The sequence below is a fragment of the Anomaloglossus baeobatrachus genome, chromosome 2, assembly GCF_048569485.1.
Source record: "Anomaloglossus baeobatrachus isolate aAnoBae1 chromosome 2, aAnoBae1.hap1, whole genome shotgun sequence".
Taxonomy (NCBI): Eukaryota; Metazoa; Chordata; class Amphibia; order Anura; family Aromobatidae; genus Anomaloglossus; species Anomaloglossus baeobatrachus.
In genome coordinates, this window is record NC_134354.1 from 214,761,034 (window position 1) to 214,784,425 (window position 23,392).

The 23,392-nt window shown below is 46.4% G+C and overlaps 1 protein-coding gene across 2 annotated transcripts in view; it reads left to right on the forward strand.

Moving 5' to 3' along the window:
• Nucleotides 1–23,392, forward strand: part of HIPK1 (homeodomain interacting protein kinase 1) — an 81,776-nt gene that overhangs the window by 52,348 nt on the left and 6,036 nt on the right. For both annotated transcript variants that reach the window (XM_075335604.1, XM_075335605.1), the window contains 5 exons: nt 11,607–11,746; nt 13,023–13,193; nt 13,652–13,864; nt 14,058–14,302; nt 23,258–23,385. In XM_075335604.1, the coding sequence (XP_075191719.1) occupies nt 11,607–11,746; nt 13,023–13,193; nt 13,652–13,864; nt 14,058–14,302; nt 23,258–23,385 (897 nt within the window). The remainder of the gene's footprint in view (nt 1–11,606; nt 11,747–13,022; nt 13,194–13,651; nt 13,865–14,057; nt 14,303–23,257; nt 23,386–23,392) is intronic.

The following is a 23,392-nucleotide window of genomic DNA, read 5'->3' on the forward strand; positions in this document are numbered from 1 at the left end:
ATAGAAACATGGCAGATATCTCGATTGCTCATGGGCTGTGATGGAAGTCGCTTCTTTGCATGCAGAGGTGAAATTTTAGTTTTTTTTTTTGTTTTTTTGCTTGTGTTAAAATTAACCTTGCAAATGCCTGAATAGTATGCTGCTGAAACCTCCATGGACGGCTTGTAATCTCTATGGAGTTCTAATTCTTGGCTTCAGTGGTACCTTAACAAACAATACCCCCAAAACTTTTTGCAGCCATTAACCCAGTCAATAAATGAGCTTTTTCTGTACCCTCAATGATATTGCTTTTCCACAGATGCTGAAATTCTTGTTTGAATGTTAAAGGTGAGCTAAACTTGGGTTTGGAGAGGGCAAATGTTTATAATTCTTCATGAAGACGTCATGGTTATGACACTCCACCTACAAGATTGACCTAAGAGCAAGCTGATTAAATGCTATTACTCCACGCCGCATATGCTGGTAATTTTCCTTTCTGATTCTTCTGGATTGATTAAACATCAAGTCAGTATGGATCAGGTTCCTTACAATGAGTCATTTCTTAACGAAGCATGAACTCTAAGTAAATTGCTCGTTAAGTACTGCTTGACTAATCATACATCCTTGAATAGACATAATTTTAGTTTTGTTCCAAACCTCCCTCTTGTTTTTGTATTTGTCTATTATACTACCTGCATGACAGCCACTTGTTCTTTATGGAAAATATGAGACTTTAAAACCTTGATAACAGGTTCTTTTACCCCAGACTAATGGTACGTATGTGAAGGTGCTTTAATGCAGATTACGTCCTTGCTTTCTTGTAGAAATCAAGCTTTCAGTTTTTAGAGAGAACCATAGTTTAAAATTGTATGCTAATGGCTGCAAGTGCAGTGAGGCAGGCGCTGCAAGTGCAGTGAGGCAGGCGCTGCACTCTGCTCTCCTGCCGAGGCAGGCGCTGCACTCTGCTCTCCTGCCGAGGCAGGCGCTGCACTCTGCTCTCCTGCCGAGGCAGGCGCTGCACTCTGCTCTCCTGCCGAGGCAGGCGCTGCACTCTGCTCTCCTGCCGAGGCAGGCGCTGCACTCTGCTCTCCTGCCGAGGCAGGCGCTGCACTCTGCTCTCCTGCCGAGGCAGGCGCTGCACTCTGCTCTCCTGCCGAGGCAGGCGCTGCACTCTGCTCTCCTGCCGAGGCAGGCGCTGCACTCTGCTCTCCTGCCGAGGCAGGCGCTGCACTCTGCTCTCCTGCCGAGGCAGGCGCTGCACTCTGCTCTCCTGCCGAGGCAGGCGCTGCACTCTGCTCTCCTGCCGAGGCAGGCGCTGCACTCTGCTCTCCTGCCGAGGCAGGCGCTGCACTCTGCTCTCCTGCCGAGGCAGGCGCTGCACTCTGCTCTCCTGCCGAGGCAGGCGCTGCACTCTGCTCTCCTGCCGAGGCAGGCGCTGCACTCTGCTCTCCTGCCGAGGCAGGCGCTGCACTCTGCTCTCCTGCCTTTCACCACTCACAGCCTGCCACATATGACAGGGCACTGGAAACGAGAGTGATTGTCAGACAAGGGGCAGGCAGTGGTAGACAGTGCCTACCTCATGGCACCTGCAACCTTTAGCATTCAATTTCAGCCATGGATTTCTCTAAAACTGAAAAATGGTACTTGGATTTAAATTCTGATTCTTGTAAAAATCCTTCATGTACATACCGTTAGTTTGGATTTAAAATCCTGATGCCAGGTTCTCTTTAATAATTACATTTCTGGTCTCATGATGTCCAGCAGATGAGTGGATTTCATGGCTCAGGCTGGTTAAAGTAAAATACTGACTGCCTGTAGCTCTTAACTTGCCTAGCCTCTGCTGGGCACCACTTCTTGCTCTGGCTCACAACTCCAAAATCACCCCTGAGCAGGCTTTCAGTGATGTTATGGCTAGGTATGATCGAATACTTCGATTATTCGGCTTCGCGAATATTTTCCGACTACCTCGCCACTATTCGAGAATATTCAGTGCACAATGTAAATCTATGGGAAGCCTGAATAGTACTCAATAGTTTTCAGTACTATTCGGGTTCCCATACTTGCATTGTGCATCGAATAGCGGCAAGGTATTCGGAAAATATTAGCGAAGCCAAATATTTAAGGTATTCAATCACCACTAGTTATGGCTGAACCAGGAAGACTATGTACCATAAGTGTTGCAGGAGTTTAAAAAAACTGGCTATGGCTACTTTCACACATCAGTTTTCTGCATTCAGGCACAATCCTTTTTTTTTTTTTTTTTTGCTGGATCCGTTTTTCAAAACATTGGAGCATACTCAGTTTACAAACACTGATCCGGCGGCCGCATCCGTTTTTTGCTGCATTACGCCGGATCCGGCTTCCATTGTAAAACACGCCCTTTTTTTTTTTTTTTTTTTTTTTTTTTTTAAGGGGCCAAAAGTTGCATGAAACGTTGCCGCCACATTTAATTTTGCCACATCCGGAAAAAAAAACGGATGCAAAGCAATCTATGGGGATAAAACTGATGCGGTACCGGATCCGTTTTACCCGTTTTGTTTTTTTTTCCGGATTGCGCCTGATGGAAAAAACCTGATGTGTGAAAGTAGCCTAACTCAGAGAACCTTTTGTATTCAAATCTTATGAGGATTAATCACTTGTTCACTTATTCAATACTAAAGTAGATTTCCTTTTAAGTCAGTAGGATCAACCCTTCTAAGCAATTTATATGGGCATGACAGTCATGGAAAGCTGAAGAATACGATGCCTTGTTATCCTCTGCAATCGGATGTCTTATTCCAGAGATCTGTGTTCTTATGAGCTGTACCATGCTACGGGCCAGACATTAATCTGCCTCCACAGCATTTATGAAATATAAGGGGCATTATTAGTGTCATGGCTGGGCTGTGATTATAACGGACACATCTGCAGGTTCCTCACTGCCGTACTACACTATTGTAATGCAGCAAAGCTGTGTGAGCTGCAGCAAATGTTTGTAAGACCGTTTAGTTCTACTCTTGCGTGTTACATGCCTCATACTGGTAATGCCCGTTTTAGTTAATATAATCTCTGGAGGAAGATTGTCTGGCAGATCTCTGGCCAATAGCGGGGGAACAGCTCAGTTACACATGAGAAATATTTCTCTGGAATAAGATCATATAGGAGATATCAAGGTGTTGCTTAATTTGACTTCTTATTAACGAAGTGCCCAAAATTTATTTAAACTTTTTTTTTATATTTTTTTTTTTTTAGCTTTTTGCAGCTAGTTTTTCTCATTCACTGCACAATTCCTCTGTTCTGTAGAGCTAGATCACTATTGCTAGTGAAGTGAAATCTATTGTATAATACTTAGTTATCCCCTCCCCCCCTCGTTATGCTAATTCTAAGTATTATACCATAGATTTAACTTTTCACTAGCAGTACCTGTGAGGTCATACCCATGTGACCAGTAGGGGTGGGGCCTCAGTCAACAAAGCTGGATACCACGAAGCAATGTTTGCTGAGGCCCCACCCCTTCTGATCACATGGGTATGACCTCACAGGTACTGCTAGTGAAAAGTTAAATCTGTTGTATATTACTTATGCTAATTCTAAGAGGGGGGGACGGGATAACTACAGTATGAATACTACCCTCAGATCTTATCTGATCCTCAGCTGCTGTCACTCAAGAAGCTGCTGCTCTTATAAACTTTAGGTTTTGAAATCCAAGAAAGTAAACATCCAAGGTGACAACTAAAGGTATACCGAAGATCAGCCTGATAGTGCCGGTATAGCACTGGCTTTACGCTATATACAAAAATCCTGGTGACTGGGTCCATTTAATAGATGCATGCATTTGTATCTTCGCACCCATGATGCCCACTTCAAATCGAATAGTGTACCCACTGGGTAGCTCGCGGACTTGTTTTGGACCCCAAACTTTATTAGATTTCAAAAGTTTAGCTTAGATGCTGCTTCATAAGCGAGACCTGGGATTGACCTGTGACTGGCAATCAGATATCCAAAACCGCTTTAAATATCAAAGCCAACAATGATTTCCCTGTAATGTGAACTCATGGGGTTCATAAGGCCCTCTGGCTGTGCAGATTGGAGTAATTGGACATGCAGGGCCACAATTGCATTCATTAATCCCTGTGATTTTGGTATCCCTTACTATGCACTCTCCTGTAACCTAACTGTAGCTCACCTTTTTAGTTTACCAGCTTGCCAATGGATTAGGTCGCCCTTTTTACCGCTTTTGCCTAAGTTTGCATTACTCCATTGCAGAGCTTTGCATATTTTGTTCTTTTTGTCAAAGCAGTCCGTCGCTTGGAACGCCAGATCTCTGCATCACGTTTGGGATGTTCTTGCTCTGTATTAAACAATATGCTTTGTCTTGTGCAGGTGTTGGCTTATTGGAAAGAAGCATGGTGTGATTTAACACTTTATTAAACTTGATTTTCTCCCTCTGGCTTTATTTTTTTTCTACTTTTAATCATTTTCTACTGTAAGTCATGGATATGTCTCTTGCAGAAGTACTTTCCAATCCAGCAAATGTTTAATGTGTGGTGCTGCACTACATGGTTTTGTGCCAACCAAAACTATCATAACTTAAAAAAAAAAAATAATTGGAAGTAGTTATCCATTCACACAATGCTTTGGTGCTAAAGTGAAGGTGCTAGACTGATATCCCTCATCCCCCCCCCCCCCCCCCCCCGAAACCTTGCTTTGCATGTATTTTGTCTAGTTTTGCTTAAATGTAAAATAAGCAGTACTTGACCACCTTGTACTTGGTGCTCCAGTAACTCCTGCTAGTGAAAAGCTAAATCGATTGTATATTTATGCTAATTCTAACAGGGGGGGGACTAAATACCACCCAGCTATTATCTGATCCTCAGCTGCTGTCACTCAAAAACAAGAAATCTTAGGGCGCTTTTCCATCTGCGATTTTTCTTGTGCGATCTGATATAAAAATCAGTGTTAATCAATGAGTTTAATCTGTCCCGTTTTGTTTTTGTTTTTTTTTTTCTCCACACAAATCGTGCTCTGTACAATCGCAGCATGCTGCAATTTGCAGAATCTCTGCTCATGTGTTATATTGCACTGCACTCGCATTTTATGCAACTGCAGTGCACACAGACAGACAACGGAGGAGATGGGGAGAGAGTGGTCCCTCCTTCTCCACTCCTGTGATGCAATCCCAAGATCACATCAGTCGCATGACCCTTGGCTGACACCGCAGCATATCGCATATGGCATATCGCTTCCGCATCGGAAGTGGTACGCAAGTGGAAAAGAGCCCTAAATCACAGAATAGTAGCGTTTTTAAGGGACCTCAAGGGCCATCGGGTCCAACCGCCTTCCTAAATTATCCCAACTAGATGTATATCCAGTTTCCACTTGAAAATTTCCATTGATGGGGAAAGATCACCACCTCCCGTGGTCACCTGTTCCACTCTGACTGCCCTCACGGTCAGCTTTTCCGAATGTTTAATCTATCTCCTTCCTTTTTTAGTTTCATCCTATTACTTCCTTGTGCTAATGAGAATAGGGTAGTTCCCTCTGCACTGTGACTACCTTTCAGATATTTGTAGATCGCTATTAAGTCTCCTCTCAGCCTTCTCTTTTGCAAGCTAAACAGTTTTAGCTCTTATAGCCGGTCATCATAGGACATGGATTGCATCATCAAATTTTTTTTATTTAAACATCGGCTTTTGACAAGAGCATAAGACAGGAGCAGTTCCAATATATGTCCCCAAGTGATACTATTTTAGAAACTGCACCCCTCAACATAGTTTTGAATATCAACTAATTTATTAACCTTTTTGGGGCTTTTCAGGAATTAATGTAAAGTGGCATAACGAAAGAAAAAATGTTTACCACCAAAGTTGCTAATGTCTGAATGGGTCCATTTAGACAAGAATCGCCATTACAACAATTGGGACCACACAATCATGTCTTGGTGCTGATGGGGTTAAGAGGGAGCACCCACACTGTTAACCATCTAGATGCCGTAGTCGCTATTGACACCAGCATCTAAATGGTTGTGGCCATGGTTTGTGCTAACTCCTGTAGGCTGGTAGGTACTGTGGTTTTTATCTCATGGGTATGCTATTCACTTATCTCAGGTCAGTAAAAGATGTATTAATGGTCCCTAAAGGGGTGTAAATACTTCTGATTTAGTGTAATCCCAGGCAGATTAGATTAAGATCATGGCTCTGTGGGGGCCATATCACTTCCAGGACTCCTTATTTACACTGAAGATGTTTATTAACTTTTTGTTTTGATGTTCTTCTTCAGAATAAATTTTGTTTTAGGCTGCTTTCACACTTGCTGTTGTGTGGCATCCGTCACAATGCGTTGTGTGACGCATGTGACTGATGCGTTGTAAATAGTGTGATAAAAGGCAACGGATTCAAGTGAAATAATGTGTTGCGTTCTTTTAGTTTTAGCCGAGAGAGAGCCCACATAATCACTGCACACACGCAGGCACTACTACACCCATCACTGCACACACTGGCATTACCGCACCAATCATCACTGCACACACACTGGCAGTACCTGAGTCACTGCTAACAATGCGATTAACTTCAGTTTCTGCATGGAGCTCACAGCGAGCGGTGGTTTTCTACGGCCGCTCCTGTCAGCTTCCATTGTAGCAGAGCTGAAAGTGTTGTGGGACCTCATTTGGATTACACTGGACCTGGAGGGGTATTTGGGGATTAATAAAGTGAAGGGTGTTTTTTTTTGTTTTTTTTTATTACCCAAAAAATCCCTTATTTGGGGATTTTTTTTTTTTCACTTACAGGCTAATCATTGGGGGTGTCTCAGACTCCTGCCATGATTGACCTAGGATTTAGTAGCAGCTATGGGCTGCAATTAAGTCCTTATTAACCCAATTGCCACCGCACCAGGCAATTCGGGATGAGCTGGGTGGAGTCCTAGGACTATCGCATCTAATGGATGCGGCAATTCCGGGCGGCTGCTGGCTGATATTTTTAGGCTGTGGGGCTCCCCATCCTGAGAATACAAGCCTTCAGCCATATGGCTTTTTTTTTTTTTTAATTTATGGTACTGCACGATAGACCCACCCACCAGTGGCTGTGGTTGCACTCGCACATGCCCCCACGCTGAGTGACAGCTCTCGCAACCAATCATAGGCGCCGGTGGGCGGGGGAAGCAGTGAATACAAAATGGAATAATGAGCGGCCGGCATTTTCAAAAGCGGGAGAAGCCGCCAGAGCTGTGACAATTGGGGAGTGTGAGAGGGGGAGACCGACAGACAGACAGTGCTTTTAAACAACATTCTGCTGGACATGCTGAGCATGCCCAGTAGAACGTGACAGAATCCTGCACTGGAATCTGTCACCAAATGCATGGCGACGGAATCCAGCACCATAGACATTAATTATGCCTCTTAACAGATCCTGACAGGTTTTACAAATTATTATTTTTTTTTTTTTTTTTTTACAGCAACAAAAAAGTTACATGATGCGTTCCTTCCACCCGACGGTTACTGACTGTCACCGACAACTGATGCGCTCGATCCGCCCCACGGCGCAAGACAATCTGTTGCAATCCGCCCTTTAATAGAAGCCTATGAGGAATAAACTTATTCATGCAACGGTTACCGTAATTCCTCAGTGGCGGATTGCAACGGATGCCACACAACGAAAGTATGAAAGTAGTCTTAAGCCATCAGATGCCTCCATGATTTTGTTGCACGATAAAGTATCCTCCTATGGTGAGAAATTAATTTGCAGACAAAGACATGGTGGAGGATTAATTTCAGGGGACACGCACTATTGTGCCTCTCTGCAGCCATTCGATAGTCAAACTGGTTTCTTTTACATTTTATCTGCTCAGTCCAAGGAGACTTCATGAGGACCACTTCTGGATAGACTTCTTGTAACAATAGATAAAGGGGTTGTATCTGGATCCCACTGGTTGCTGCCAGTTCTGAGTTAATGCCACTGTTGGACACTTTCTGATTTTGATGGAAAATTCTCTCATCTGTTGCGTGAAGTCTCCTTAGCAGACAAATACGTCTACAGTGTTTTTTTTTTGTTTTTTTTTTTTTTTTTTGTTGTTGCCCATTTTGGGTGCTTCTTCTAAATGACCTGGAAAGTAGATCTTGATGTCTAATTTGAAATCTTTTCTTAGACACCTTCCCAAGTTATACAATTTTGTATAACTACCTTGTGCCTTGTTGCTGTGCTCAGTCTTCACATGATTACCTGTGGCATGAAAGTTTTCCTTACCCACTGTTAAGATTTGCCCAGCTGCTTGTTTCAGTTAATGACTCTAAGGGCTAAGCCACACGGCGAGAAAATCGGTGCGAGTGGAGTGCGATAAAACATCGCATTCCCCTCGGACCAATTCTAGCCTGTGTCAGCACACATGGGCGATTATTTTCTCAGCCCTAATCGGACTGAGAAAACAATCGCAGCATGCTGCGATTGTAAGCTGAGTCTTTCTCTCGCACCCATTCAAGTGAATGGGGCGAGAGAAAAATCGCACTGCACTCGCGGTACATCGGTGTACTGCTAGTGCAGTGCGAGAATGGCTATAGCCGGCTACACAGTAGAGAGGGAGAGAAATCCCTCCCACCCCTCCTGAGTGCCGGCCCGCCCCCCGCAGCTGAGGTCTGCTCGCACGAACGGACCTCAGTTGCAAGGACACAGGCATGACACTCGGCTTTGCTGTACTGCCAGCACGAGCCGAGTCTCATGCAAGTGGATCGCAGTAGTGCCCGTGTGGCCCCAGCCTAAACCTATGGATTGAAATGATCATGATCACCTGTTTTATTGGTTACTCATTTTCTGAACATCCTACAAAATCCCAGACTCTTTGCCAAGCGTGCATGGCTTCAAAACTGCACCAGTTCTTCTAGTAAAGGCTGGTCATGCCAAATATTTGTAAAGGGCTTTACGGTTTCTGCTGTTTGTTCAATTTAATATCTTAAATATATTTAATTTTATGAATCTACAGCATCCCCCGTCTGCTAACTCCCCAATCTGCATTACATTTTTTTGCACAATAGTGTATGGGAGGTCTAAAATTATCTAAAAACCAGACAGAGCAGATATAGAATTCCCAATCCGGACACTTCCTAGGTACTCCTATGGTCTTGCATCCTCACCCCTAGTGAGGTCTGAGTTGCAGCGATGGCATGTCTTGACCCAATATCACTGGAGGCCAGGATACAGAGACCAAAGGAGGGGGTAGGGTGAACAGTGCCATAAGAGTGGTTGGGGAGCCAGTAATTTTATTACTTAGTTTATGTGGGTTTTCTTTTTTTTTTTTTTTTTTTTTTTTGGGGTGTGTTTTTGTTTTGTTTTTTGGGTCCGGCTCACAGCAATCCCTTAGCACCAATAAAATTGCCCATATTTTAAGGGAACTTGTTTCATTCCATTCCCCCCCCCCCCCCTTCTGATTTCTGTATTGTACTTTTAAAAGGAGTTGTCCTTTTATGAATTTTCCTACTGGCTCTCCCTTTAAATCCACTGCCTCCCATGATTTTGCATATCTGGTTCGGCAGTGGTGACATGACATTGACGCCGCTGGCGTCAAATCTCTGAACTTGGTGGCTCATGCGGTCTACATAGCTAAAGCTGCTGACCTTGTGACTGGCTGTATATAGGCAACATCTGTAAATAGATCTGCAGCCAGTTTTTTTTTTTTGTTTTTTTTTGTCCCCGGCAGGAACCTTTTCTGAAAGGGGACACAGGCATTCAGATAATGTATGGCTTAGTTTTTAGTCATGCGCTTAGACAATCAGATTTCCTTCTATGTTGTATACGATGAAAACACTTGGTTACACGCTAACCCAGTGGGCCCAAATTTGTAGCAATCCTGTTTTAAAGGTAGAATACCTAACATGCATTGAGACTGAATCTTAGCTAATGGGACAACTAATAATGTCTTGCATATCTGCCACATCTTGCTATATAAACCAGGAAAAACCTCTAAAAAAAAAATAACTTCCTTTTTAAAATGATCAATCTCAAGCTAAAAACACTGGAATTTCCGGTTGTTGCGGTCACTAACACAAGGTCGTGAAGTGTAATCTGTGAGGCCCTGCAATAGGGCAGTGGGCAAGGGGCGTGTTATTAATAGTTCACGATATTAAAGTAAATTAGGAGGCTGGAATTCTGAATGCAGAAGCGTCAGGAAAGGGTCTGTCTCTGGGAATGGGACTTCCACCCCCTTAAATATACCAATTAAGCAGGCGCACCACACTATTTATGGGGTTGGTGCCACAGTGAAACATTGCCATAGCAGGCACTCACTGTCTACAGAGCCTTCCATACGGCGTATTGTCCTGGAAGGAGGCCTCGTTTTTCAGCCAGCAGGTGACAGGGTGACCCAGGACAACTGGACCCCCATAGGGAAACATAACGTGACCCATCTATCTGAAGGACATATGGAAGGATGAGGAGATTGATGGCCTAAATTAAATGGAGACATCTTGAAATATATAAATCCCCTGATGAACCCCGACACATTAAGGGGAAACGTGTCTGGATAAAGACCAGTACTGGGACATTCAGGCCCATCATATCTTTGGTTAAGACCCCTATTCCATGTATAATCCCAAGAGCCATAATCATATAGTTATCTATATAACTGGGGATTGATGATCATATTTACATGAGATAATTGTTGTTGAAGTATGACACATGACTACATAAGCACTCCAGCACACTGCACCTGGTGGTGGTTTTAGGCCAGAAATAGTGATGGGGACAAATGGGGCTAGCCGCCGAGGAACAGGGGCACCCAAAAACTTGTGGTGTATCTGACCTCCGTTTCCAGGAAGGGATAAATGCCAGGGAATATCAGGTCACATTATCGTGAATTATTAATAACTTATAATGGGTGGTTAACGCCCCTTGCCCACTGCTTTATTGCAGGGCCTCACAGATTACACTTCACGACCTTGTTAGTGACCGCAACAACCGAATATTATTCCAGTGTTTTTAGATTGAGACTGATCATTTTAAGGAATGTTTTTTTAGAGGCTTTTTCTGGTTTATATAGTAGACCCTCTTTACGATATATTTGACACTGGTTTTGATCACATCTTGATGATCGGTGAAAACACTGATATGTTTAAGGCTGTTTTTTTTTTTTTTTTTTTTTTTTCCTCGTCAGTGAGTTCATAGCAGCTCCATGGATAATTGCTTAATTGTAGAGCTCCAGAAATAGTATTTCAAGTGTTTTTCCAGGCACTCCTTTAAAGTCATCAGTTACCTTGCTTTAGGACATTTGATTAACAGCTGCCTTCCCTGGCAACCATTATCTTTGGCCATGAGTGTCCTATGGCTAGAGCTTTGATGTAGGTCAAGGCCCTGCTGTTTTTGCAATCTTGACTCATGGTCATTGCTATTTAGAGAATCCCAGCCTCTGCTGCTTCATTACTGGCCTATTTCTGCTACACTTGAAGGACATTAGATGGTACAATGAAGGGGTAGATTGCATTTTTTTTTTCTAGGTCACACACCATGCTCTGCAGCACAGTTTCATCAGCTGACTTTACTGTTCCTTTTTGCTTTAATCTTCCCTCTGCAAGATGATTATCCTATGACACACTTGGATACTTAATTTTGAAGTAAACTAAAAATGGTCTTTTTGTTGTTTTTACCCTTTACCCCATTGTCTTCCAGCAAGCATGGCCTGGTGCAGCACAGCAAATCTTGCTGCCATCCACCTGGCAGCAGCTTCCTGGAGTCGCCCTTCACAACTCTGTTCAGCCGACAGTGATTCCTGAAACTATCGGAAGTAACCAGCCGCTTGCAGACTGGAGGTATGTTCCTGTTTGGTAACATGGGCTGAGGGCATCCAGACATTTCCAATCCTGTTGGGTAGCCACAGCAATATCACTTACAATGCCTGTAAAGTCGTTGAGTTTGGTCTTCAATCATTCCTGCTCCTATTATTGCAGTTGCTTTATCTGTTGGACATTGTTAGACTCATTCTGCCTGTTTGGTGATTGCGTTCTAGCCAGTTAGAATGCAATAGCAAAATATCTGTGGATGACTTTGCGCTAAATGTTTTGTTTTTTTTTTTTGTTTGGTGTTCCCCAGTTTGTGATGGATTGGTGTCTGTAAAGGGTAAAAGTCAGTGTATAGGTGTCAACAGTTAAAGGGACTCTTTGCATAGAATGACTGTTCAAGCCAATTACAGGCGCTCGAGTATCAGGGCAGGGCTAATCCTTTACATACACCTTCTCAACTGCTTGTTTCCCCTCAGATCTAAAACCAGAGCTAAAAGATATCAGAGGGGGTGGAGATGGAGGGGAAAACAAGCAACAGGAAAGGGGTGTGTGGCCCCCAACACGATTCAGTGCTTGGTTTGAACAGTTATTCTATGCGGACAGTCCCTTTTTTAAAGTGATTCACTCAAAGTTAATATTGGCTACGATATGTTAAACAAGGTTTCTCACATACCTTGTGTTGCCAACAGTACCAGTGAGCAGCGCTATTGCAGTCCATTTTTCCCCATCGTCTGCCCACCCCCCACCCCATCCGGGCTCCATGACCTCAGGGATATGGTGATGTCACATTGCCTTTCCGCTCACATCACTGGCCGGCACAGGTCTCAGAGTGACTGGGCTGTGGGTGGAGTTTCACCACTCACCACAGCCCAGCGTCACAGCCCAGCATCCCTCCTGCTTGCGTGCTCTGCAGTGAAGGAGGAGTGAGCAGAGGTGATGAGCGGGAAATCTCTGCCCACAGCCCAGTGACTCAGACTGGGGCCAGCCACGGTGATGTCAGGTGAGCAGGAAGTTGATGTGACATCAATGGATCACTGAGGTCACGGAGCCCGGGGGTCAGGCGATGGAAGAGCGGCCTGCAATAGCGCTTCTCACAGGCACTATTAGCAATACAAGGTATTTGAGAGAATCCTTGTTTCTCAGCATAGCTTTGTGGCCAATAATGAATATGGGTTAACCATCCCTTTAAGTATTTATCCAGTTGTGGGTATTTCGTACTCGGAGGGGGGGGGGGGGGGATGGTGGAATCTAATGCCTTAGCTGACAAAATTTGATATACTAAAGATATTCTTGTCTCCTATACTAGAACTGCACATTCCCATGGAAACCAGTATAGCGCACTGATGCAACAGCCGTCATTACTCGCCAACCATGTGACCTTGGCTGCGGCTCCGCCCTTAAACGTTGGGGTTGCTCATGTTGTTCGACCGCCGCAAAGTGGAAACATGTCAACAAAGAAAAAGCAACAAAATACCAAGTAAGGGCTGCTTTAATAGTGTATTAGGTCATCAGACTCTTTACTTCATATAGTAGCTGTCAAATCCTTAGTGATTATCTTATGTTGCCGATATAACACGGCTACTATAAAGTCTGGCATTGCAGTCTAACTGGTATCTACTCATTCCTTGACAGGAGGTGGCATTCTCACAAACGTTTTCCAAGGCCTTTTTTTTAAACTAGCTACAACCTGATTGGTTACTATAGGCAAGTGCTCGACCTGTGAATTAGATTTGTTTAACGCTTCCCTCTCCCCACTCCTGCACTATAGAATAAAATGAGGTGCCTGATAATTTTTGCTCTAGCACTGGGGACTGGTTTCTCTTCTCATGCAGACATAATAAAAGCACAGGTTCACCTACCAGTGTCACTTTGACTGTCTCTCTAAAACCTGATCCAGGTTTCCACTACCGTTAAACATGACTGCTTGTTTTCCAGGACCCTGTCTGCTTTGGACATCCTCCCTTCCCAAGTGTATTCAATAGTAGGAAGCAGCCCCCTTCATGCCTCCACTTCATACAACCCTCTTCTCCAAATCCAAGAGCAGCGACAGCCCATTGTGATCCCGGATACTCCCAGCCCTCCTGTGAGTGTTATTACTATCCGCAGCGATACGGATGAGGAGGAGGACAGCAAGTACAAGCCAGTAAGGTAACCATGGCAATAAGAGTATTTGCTTATACCATTTGGGTGAAGAACTTCAGCAATATGTCCCACCGGCAATTATTTTGATACGACACCTCTTCCCGTTATGTCATTCAGTATTTGGAGCCAAAACTGCAATCTATTATACTTAAATGTTTTGTGCCGAAGCCTTGAACTATTTATTGACTTTTTCCTACAGCTCTGGTATGAAGATGCGGTCCAATGTCATCAGCTATGTGACAGTGAATGACTCTCCAGATTCAGACTCCTCTGTCAGTAGCCCATATTTGGCAGACCCACTATCTGCTCTCAACGGAGTAAATGGCGTGTTTGAAGTTCCAGGCGGCCGAGGACACCACACACACAGCTCTAGTTCACGTACAATTATTGTCCCGCCATTAAAGACTCAGATTCATGATTGTAGTCTGGATAACCAGTTGTCAGGTGTGTGTAGCTTATGTGTACATAAGGTTTCAGATCTTTCATCTTCTAACTTCTTAATGTTTTAATTACGTCGACTTCACAACATAAAATGTACTAGTTTGTCCAAAAACTGGTCCACATCTATGATGCGCACTCAGAAGCTGAACCTGCATCTTTTCCATTAGATTAGTTGTCTCGAACAGCCATAAATAGAGTAGGTCTGCTGTTAACCCCTTAAATTCTGCTTGAAAAAACTGTTTAAGGCTGTGCACACTTTTTTTGACGCTACGTTTTTGTGCGTTTTAGCGCTAAAAACGCACAAATAGCGTCTTTAAAAAACGTGTGCGTTACCGCGTTTTGGTGAGGTTTTGCTCACTGCATTCTGCGTTTTTTTTTTTTATCAGTGAACATTGCCATTAAAGATTGTTGGAAAAAAGGTGTAATTTCCTTCTTCCATATGATCTTCATTCTTCACTACTGTATGCAGGAGAGCAGACAGCTGCAGAACTACAAGGCTCAGCATGCTCCGTCCACTAGTGGATGCAGGAGAGCAGACAGCAGCTGCAAGGCTCAGCATTCTCCTTCCAGGACTGTATGCAGGATTTCTTTGCCCCCCCCAAACAAAAAAGACGTGGGCTTTGCCATATTTTTGTATGCTAGCCAGGTACAACAGGCAGCTACGGTCTGCCCCCAACCCCGAGATGCTTATTTGTACCCGGCTGGGAACCAAAAATATAGGGAAGCCTTTTTTTTTTTTTTTTTTTTATTAAATTTCATGAATTTTATGAAATTAAAAAAAAAAAAAAAACGTGGGCTTTGCCTAATTTTTCTGTCCAGCCAGGTAAAACTAGGCAGCTGGGGATTGGAATCTGCAGTGCAGGGTGCCCAAGCTTTCTGGGCACCCCCGCTGCGAATTGCAGTCCGCAGCCACCCTAGAAAATGGCGCTCTCATAGAAGTGCGATCTTCTGGCGCTGTATCCAACTCTTCCAGCTGCCCTGATGCCAGGTGGCTCGCTGGGTAATAATGGGGTCAGGGCTAGCTGTGTATTATCAGCTGGCCCTAAGCCCGAAAATCATGGTGTCATGCCAATATTAGACATGGCCACCATGAATTTCTAGTAAAGATAAAAAAAAAAACATAACACACAAATATTTTTATTAGAAATAAAACACAACACAATTAGTGACTCAATCTTTATTGAAATAAAGAACACACAACCCCCCCCCCCCCCTTCGCAGTAATCCTGGTTCAAGGGTCCCGCGCCGTCCAATCCTGATCCAATATCATCTGATCGTTTTGCTGGTAGACAAAGCGATCGGATGATGTCAGGTTCAAGACCTGAATCACATGAGACAGCAGCTGATTGTATAAAAGCAGTTTATACAATCAGCTGATGCATCAGTGCAAAAAAAAACCACAAAAAAAAAACACTTCTGTGCAGCGTCGGACTGGCTACCGGAGGACTTTCCAGTAATGCCAGGCCTGGATTCAGGTACCTGCACTGCACTGGAGCTGTCACCTGAGCTCCAGACTGCAGCGGAGACTACAGCGAGCGAGCACAGAGTGACTGATTCTCCCCGGCACTTGCGATTCATTTCATGACAGCTGCAGACATCCCGGGCTAATCTCCGGTGATCTCACCTGAACACCGGAGCTCACCCCGGCCTGTCTGCAGCTGTCATGAACTCACTGCAAGCGCCGGGGAATCAGTCACTCGGCGGTAAAATCTGGCGTCACCGAGACTTACGATCAGCTGATGCGTCAGGTGACTGTATCAGGTGATCACAGCCATGTCTTCACGGCCAGGTCTGCAGCTATCGTACGTGACTGGGAGCCGGCACACATTTTTCTACTGTTCACTTTTGATTTAGCAGCCGCTTCCACCTCCTGCACGGGAGCGGACATGGCACCGGGCGGGAAATGGAAGCAGCGGTGGCAGTAATGGGAGGATTCACGCTTCTGTGCTTACTGACAGAAGGAATCCTCTTTCTGTACATGTCACTTTACTGCCCACCCCTTGCGTTTATAGCTGCGGTTTTAGTAATAAAAATGCACTAAAACGCAGCTATATTTGCAATTTGCTGTTTTCATTGCTTTTTTGAACATCTCATTGAACTCAATGGGTGGATAACGTAGTGAAAAACTAAAAAATAATTGACATGCTGCGTTTTTGTGGGCACCACAAACGCAGCTAAAAAAAAACGCTGTGTGCAGACAGCAAAAATGAAAACTCAGACTTTGCTGGGGAAGCAAAGTCATGCAGTTTTCTGAGCAAAAACGCCACGAAAAACGCACTGTGTGAACTTACCCTAAAAGACCAGAGTCCTCAGTGGTTAAATTCTGTTATTCTGATAGCATTTTCAAGTGTATGAACCTGGTCTCCTATGTCAAACGTTTTGACAGGGTGATGGTGGATCAGGCTCCCACAAGAGCTAGTCAGATCCCTTTCAGTGGAAGTTTTCAAAAAGAAATGTCAACTGTGGGAGATGAATCAGTGAACCCTGCTGTGAGCAGGAGGTCAGACCTGATGATCCGTGAGTTCCCTTCCAACGCTACCATTCTATGATCGTGGGTTTGCCATGTGCCACCACTACAGTATGAAGACTAGTTGGTGGCTGGCATTCATAGTTGACCAGTTGTAATTAATATTGCAATACTACAGACTTTCAGTAGATTGTAAAAATCACAGCCCATTACATTTAAGTCCATTATTTTTATGCAAATTTTTTTTTCTTCGGCGCTCCATTGGGAGACCCAGACGATTGGGTGTATAGCACTGCCTCCGGAGGCCACACAAAGCAATTACACTAAAGTGTAAGGCCCCTCCCCTTCTGGCTATACACCCCCAGTGGGATCACTGGCTCACCAGTTTTCTGCTTTGTGCGAAGGAGGTCAGACATCCATGCATAAGCTCCACTGTTCAGTCAGCAGTAGCTGCTGACTATATCGGATGGAAGAAAAGAGGGCCCATACTAGGGCCCCCAGCATGCTCCCTTCTCACCCCACTTGCGGTTTGTAAGGTTGAGGTACCTATTGCTGGTACGGAGGCTGGAGCCCACATGCTGTTTTCCTTCCCCATCCCCCTGAGGGGCTCTGAGGAAGTGGGATCTTTCCGGCCACCAAGCCCTGAGGCCGGGCTCCATCCACAGACCCATAGAACCTGCTGGATGTGGAGCGGGAGTGCCGTTCAGGGACAAGGCCCTGCAACTTTCAGGTACTCTGTGTCCCCGTATGGCAGGCCACGCACACTCCAGGCTTGCTGGGTGTGCTAGTGCGCCGGGGACTGTAGCGCTGTGCGCTGGGCTTATAGTCCCTGCAGATTACTGGGGGACTTTACGTGTGGGGACCGCCGCGCCGACCGCCCCTGGAGCGGCGGCGCAGCTGCGACTTGTAGTGGCCGGGGACACGCCGACCGCGCTTTTACGGCGGCGGCGCTTCTAACTTTAGTCCCCGGCTTTTGCGGCCTAGCGCCGCTTCGTTCCCGCCCCCCACCCTGTCACTCAGGGACAGGGAGAGACGCTGTTCTATAGCAGCGCAGAGGGCTGGAGCCTTATTTGCATTCTCCAGCCCCCTTTACTAGACACAGTGGGCGCCGGGTTCCTGCTCTTGTCTCGGGCACGCCCTCTGCCCGCCCCTCTCCTCTGGACGCCGGCAGCCATTCCGGCACGCAGAGCGGGAAAACTGAGACACTGAGCTACCAGCACAGGATTCCGGCGCCACACACCCGCTTTTGTGCGGGCGGTAAGCGGCAACTAAAGTGCTGACCCACTAATGCCGAAGTGTCCTGTTGTACTTTTGTACGGTCGCTATTCAGGATGCAGACCTAGAAACAGCAGCAAAAGATCAGGGGTGCTAAAGCACAGACTCTATATGCTGCTTGTCTTGCATGTGCTGCAGTGTCATGTGTCCTTTATGCTTGTATGCTTTACATTGCACTGTAAGGGCTATTCTTGGCTGTCTACCCGCCTAGATGGCTAGACAGCGGCAGCAAACAGCAATGGTGCTAAGGCACAAGCTTTCAATGCTGCTTGGATTGCATGTACTGCAGAGTTTATTTTCATGCTTGTACATTCACTGCATGTCGCTATTCTTGGCTAATGCTCCTTGATGACTAGACAACAGCAGCAGAAAAGCAAGGGTGCTAGGGCACAAGCTTTCAATGCTGCTTGGATTGCATGTGCTGCAGTGGTTATTTTCATGCTTGTATGCTATACATTCACTGTATGTCGCTTTTCCTGACTAATGCTCCTGAATAACTAGACAACGGCAGCAGAAAAGCAAAGGTGCCAAGGCACAGGCTTTCTATGCTCCTTGTACTGCATGTGCTGAAGTGTTTATTGTACTTCATGCTTGTATTCTATACATTGCACTGTACGGTCGCTATTCTTGGCTAATGCTCCTAGATGGCTAGACAGCAACAGCAAAAAAAAAAAAAAAAAAGCATGGGTGCCAAGGCACAGGCTTTCTATGCTGCTTGTACTGCATGCGACTGTTCCAGGACCCCCAGTGTGTGCAATTACTCAACGGGGTCTCTGCTACAGGTGGCCAAAAGAACCACCTGTGATCCCTGTCCAGGGACAGGGACGGAGTTGCAGTTTCCGCTGATATATTGTCTGTGGCTATGACTAACATCTTACAGACTTTGCAGTCCAGACAGACCTTGGGCAATGTTGATTCAATGCCCCTGGCCACCCTGATTTCGAAACAAATCATGGCTCCAGGAGGGTCCCATGCATCCCAGGGTGCAGGCTCTGACACGGACGACAGTCCCAGACGGCCTAAGCGAGCTCCCTAAGAACGGCCCTCGACTTCATCACAGTACTCTCTGTATGATGAGGCAGACGTAGCTGTTCAGGACTCTGATCCTGAGACCGCTCTCAATCCGGATACACCGGATGGTGACGCTATAGTGAATAATCTTATAGCGTCCATCAATGGAAGGTTGGGTATTTCTCCCTCAACTCCTCCAGTGGAGGGGTCAGCTTCACAGCAGAAGAAATCCCTATTTCGGTATCTCAAGCGTATATTGAGTACTTTTCTGGTCACTCTGACTCCAGAGAAGCAGTCCAGGAACACCACGCTTATCCCGATAAGCGTTTCTCCAACCGTATTGAAGATACGCGTTGTCTCTTCCCCCCCTGACGTGCTCAGGCGCTCCAAGGGTGGATCCCCCAATCTCCAGGCTTGCGGCTAGATCTATAGTTGCAGTGGAAGATGGGACTTCACTTAAAGATGCCATTGACAGACAGATAGCCCTATCGGCGGGTCGGTTGCCCCGGCATTCGCAGCCATAGAGGCACTCCAAGCTATTTCAGCTAGTATTGCGCAGAGGGACGCGGTCACATGTACATCTTGGCCGCAGTGGCGTCCTTCACCTCGCAATGTCGGCATTGCGACTCAAGCTGTTTATGCTGTCCTGGACTCTACGAGCCGTACGTCAGTGGCGTCCGCCAACTCCGTGTTGTTACGCTCCTAGTGTTAAGGGATTGGAGCAGATGCTGCTTCCACAAAAGTGCTTAACCAGATTGCCTTTATCTGGTGACAGACTGTTTCGTGAGCGGTTGGATTAAATCATTCAACTGTCCAAGGGTACGGATTCTTCCTTACCCCAGCTATCAAACAAGACCCATCAGGAGAAGGGACAGTCGAGGTTTCGGTCCTTCCCAGGGTCGGGCACGTCCCAATTGCCCTCGTCCAACAGGACTCAAAAGGCTCAGAGGGGCGCAGGTTCCTGGCGGGCTCAATCACGCCCGGAGAAGGCAGCCGGAGGAACCGCTACCAAGGCGGTTTCCTCATGACTTTCAGCCCTCTCTCTCCGCGTCCGCGGTCGGTGGCAGACTCCACCGCTTTAGCGACATTTAACTGCCACAGGTCAATGGCCGGTGGGTGAGAGACAGTTTGTCGCAAAAACTTCCTCACCGGCCGGGCCGAGGCTCTTCTGCAGGCAGTAGGAGTCGTAATCCCGGTTCCTCCTCAGGAACAAGAGACACTTTTTACTCCGATCTGGTCGGGGTGACAAAATAGGACGACTCCTTCCGTTCCGTTCTGGACCTTAAACTGCTCAACAAGCACGTGAAAACCAGGCGGTTCCGGATGGAATCCCTCCGCTCCGTCATTGCCTCAATGTCTCAAGGAGATTTCCTAGCATCAATAGACATCAGGATGTTTATCTCCACGTGCCGATTGCTCCAGAGCACCGGCGTTTGCTACGATTCGTTATTGAAGACGAGCATCTTCGGTTCGTAGCCCTACCCTTCGGTCTGGCGACAGCCCCACGGGTTTTCACAAAGTTCATGGCAGCAGTGGGACCACTCCCGCACTCTCAGGGTCACCCTGTGATCCCTTACTTAGACCATCTACTTGTCAAGGCACTCTTTTAAGAGGCATGCCAACACAGCCTGAACATGGCGCTGGAGACTTCCCAGAGTTTCGGGTGGGTCCTCAACTTTTCAAAGTTAAACCCAATCGCTGGCATATCTTAGCTTGGGGTTTCACACTCTCTCAAGCGGTCACTACAGACGGGGGTGCAGTCTCTCCTTCAAGGAGACACCTCATCCAGAGGCAGTCCCTTTCACGCAGTTTCATCTGCGTCCACTTCAATAGAACATTCTTCGCTAATGGGAGGGGAAGTCTATGTCCCTACACAGGAACGTCCCCCTTTCTCAGACGATCAAGGACTCTCTTCAGAGGAGTCCACTCTTCAGATCAATTGTCTGGAGCTCTGGGCAGTGCATATGGCCCTGCAAGACTTCCTGCAGTGGCTGGAAGGCAAACAGATCCGAATTCAGTCGGACAATCCACAGCGGTGGCATACATCAACCACCAAGGCGGACTACGCAGTCGGCGAGCCTCCCAGGAAGTCCGCCGGATTCTGCTAGGGGTGGAAGACAGAGCATACACCATATCCGCAGTTCACATCCCGGGCGTAGAAAACTGGGAAGCAGACTTCCTCAGTCACCAGGGCGTGGACGCAGGAGAATGGTCTCTGCACCCGGACGGGTTTCACGAATCGGCACAACAGCAAGGTCCCGGTTTTCATGACGATCAAAGAGCTCTGGCGACAGGCATCTCACGGTCGGTCAACCGTGGGCACTACCAGACCGGCCAGACTTACTGTCCCAAGGGCCGTTTTTCCATCTGAATTCTACGGCCCTGAACCTACTGTGTGGCCATTGCGTCCTAGATCCTAGTGTCCTCAGGATTATCCCACGGGGTCGTTGCCACCATGAGACAGGCTATGAAGCCCACGTCTGCTAAGATCTACCACGGAAGTGGAAGATTTTTTTACTGGCGCTCTGTACAAGGAGTGTCCCCCTGGCCATTGGCATTGCCTACTTTTCTTTCCTTCCTGCAATCTGGGTTGGAAAAGGGCTTGTCGCTCGGCTCCCTTAAAGGGCAAGTCTCGGCGCTATTGGTGTTTTTTTACGAAGCGTCTAGCGCGACGTCCGCAGGTACGCACGTTCCTGCAGGGGGTTTGGTCATATCGTCCCCCCGTACGAGCGGCCGTTAGATCCATGGGATCTGAACAGGGTACTAGTTGCTCTCCAGAAGCTGCCTTTCGAGTCTCTGACGGATGTTTCACTCTCTCGACTATCACGGAAAGTGGCCTTTCTGGTAGCGATCACGTCTCTTCGGAGAGTGTCTGAGCTAGCGGCGCTGTCATCCAAGGCTCCCTTCCTGGTGGTCCACCAGGACAAGGTAGTGCTGCGCCCCATTCAGGAGTTTCTCCCTAAGGTAGTATCCTCGTTTCATATTAATCAGGATATCTCCTTACCTTCTTTTTGTCCTCATCCGGTTCACCGGTATGAAAAGGATTTACATTTGTTAGATCTGGTGAGAGCACTCAGAATCTACATTTCCTGCACGGCGCCCCTGCCCCGCTCTGATGCACTCTTTGTCCTTGTCGCTGGCCAGCGCAAGGGGTCGCAGGCTTACAAAGCCACCCTGGCTCGATGGATCAAAGAACCAATTCTTGAAGCCTACCGTTCTGCTGGACTTCCGGTTCCATCAGGGCTGAAGGCCCAGTCTACCAGAGCCGTGGGTGCGTCCTGGGCATTACGACACCAGGCTACGGCTCAACAGGTGTGCCAGGCAGCTACCTGGTCGAGTCTGCACACTTTCACCAAACATTCTCAGGTGCATACCTATGCTTCGGCGGACGCCAGCCTAGGTAGAAGAGTCCTGCAGGCGGCAGTTGCCTCCCCGTAGGGGAGGGCTGTCTTTGCAGCTCTAACATGAGGTATTTCTTTACCCACCCAGGGACAGCTTTTGGACGTCCCAATCGTCTGGGTCTCCCAATGGAGCGCCGAAGAAGGGAATTTTGTTACTTACCGTAAATTCCTTTTCTTCTAGCTCCTATTGGGAGACCCAGCACCCGCCCTGTTGTCCTTCGGGATTTTTGGTGGTTTTTCGGGTACACATGTTGTTCATGTTGAATGGTTTTTCAGTTCTCCGACGTTACTTCGGAGTGAATTTGTTTAAACCAGTTATTGGCTTTCCTCCTTCTTGCTTTTGCACTAAAACTGGTGAGCCAGTGATCCCACTGGGGGTGTATAGCCAGAAGGGGAGGGGCCTTACACTTTTTAGTGTAATTGCTTTGTGTGGCCTCCGGAGGCAGTGCTATACACCCAATCGTCTGGGTCTCCCAATAGGAGCTAGAAGAAAAGGAATTTACGGTAAGTAACAAAATTCCCTTCTTTTTTTAAAAAAAGCTGCCCATAACCCATCGACTTTTCCCGTTTTTAAAACTCAACTAAATAGACATGCCAAATATGTTTAGCTATGAGGAGGAGCGTGAACGTCCAGTAATTTGTCACAACAAAACTACAATATTGTTTTTTTTTTTTTTTTTTTTAATTAAATTAATAAAACGTGTCATCTTGCTACATTCCTGTCACCGAAAATGTTATTAAAGTCACCACCATATTTTATTTCTTAGTTCTTGAAGTCTGAAAATGCTGCTCTTCTCCTTTCAGGTATTCTAGGCCATTCTGGAAAGCTGAAAACCTCTACATCCAGTGGACAATCCAGTAGTTGCATCTCCCAGGCAAACTATCGTTCCCACCGTATGGTAAATGGAGTGCAGCCCCTCAACCTCAGTCAGGTACAAA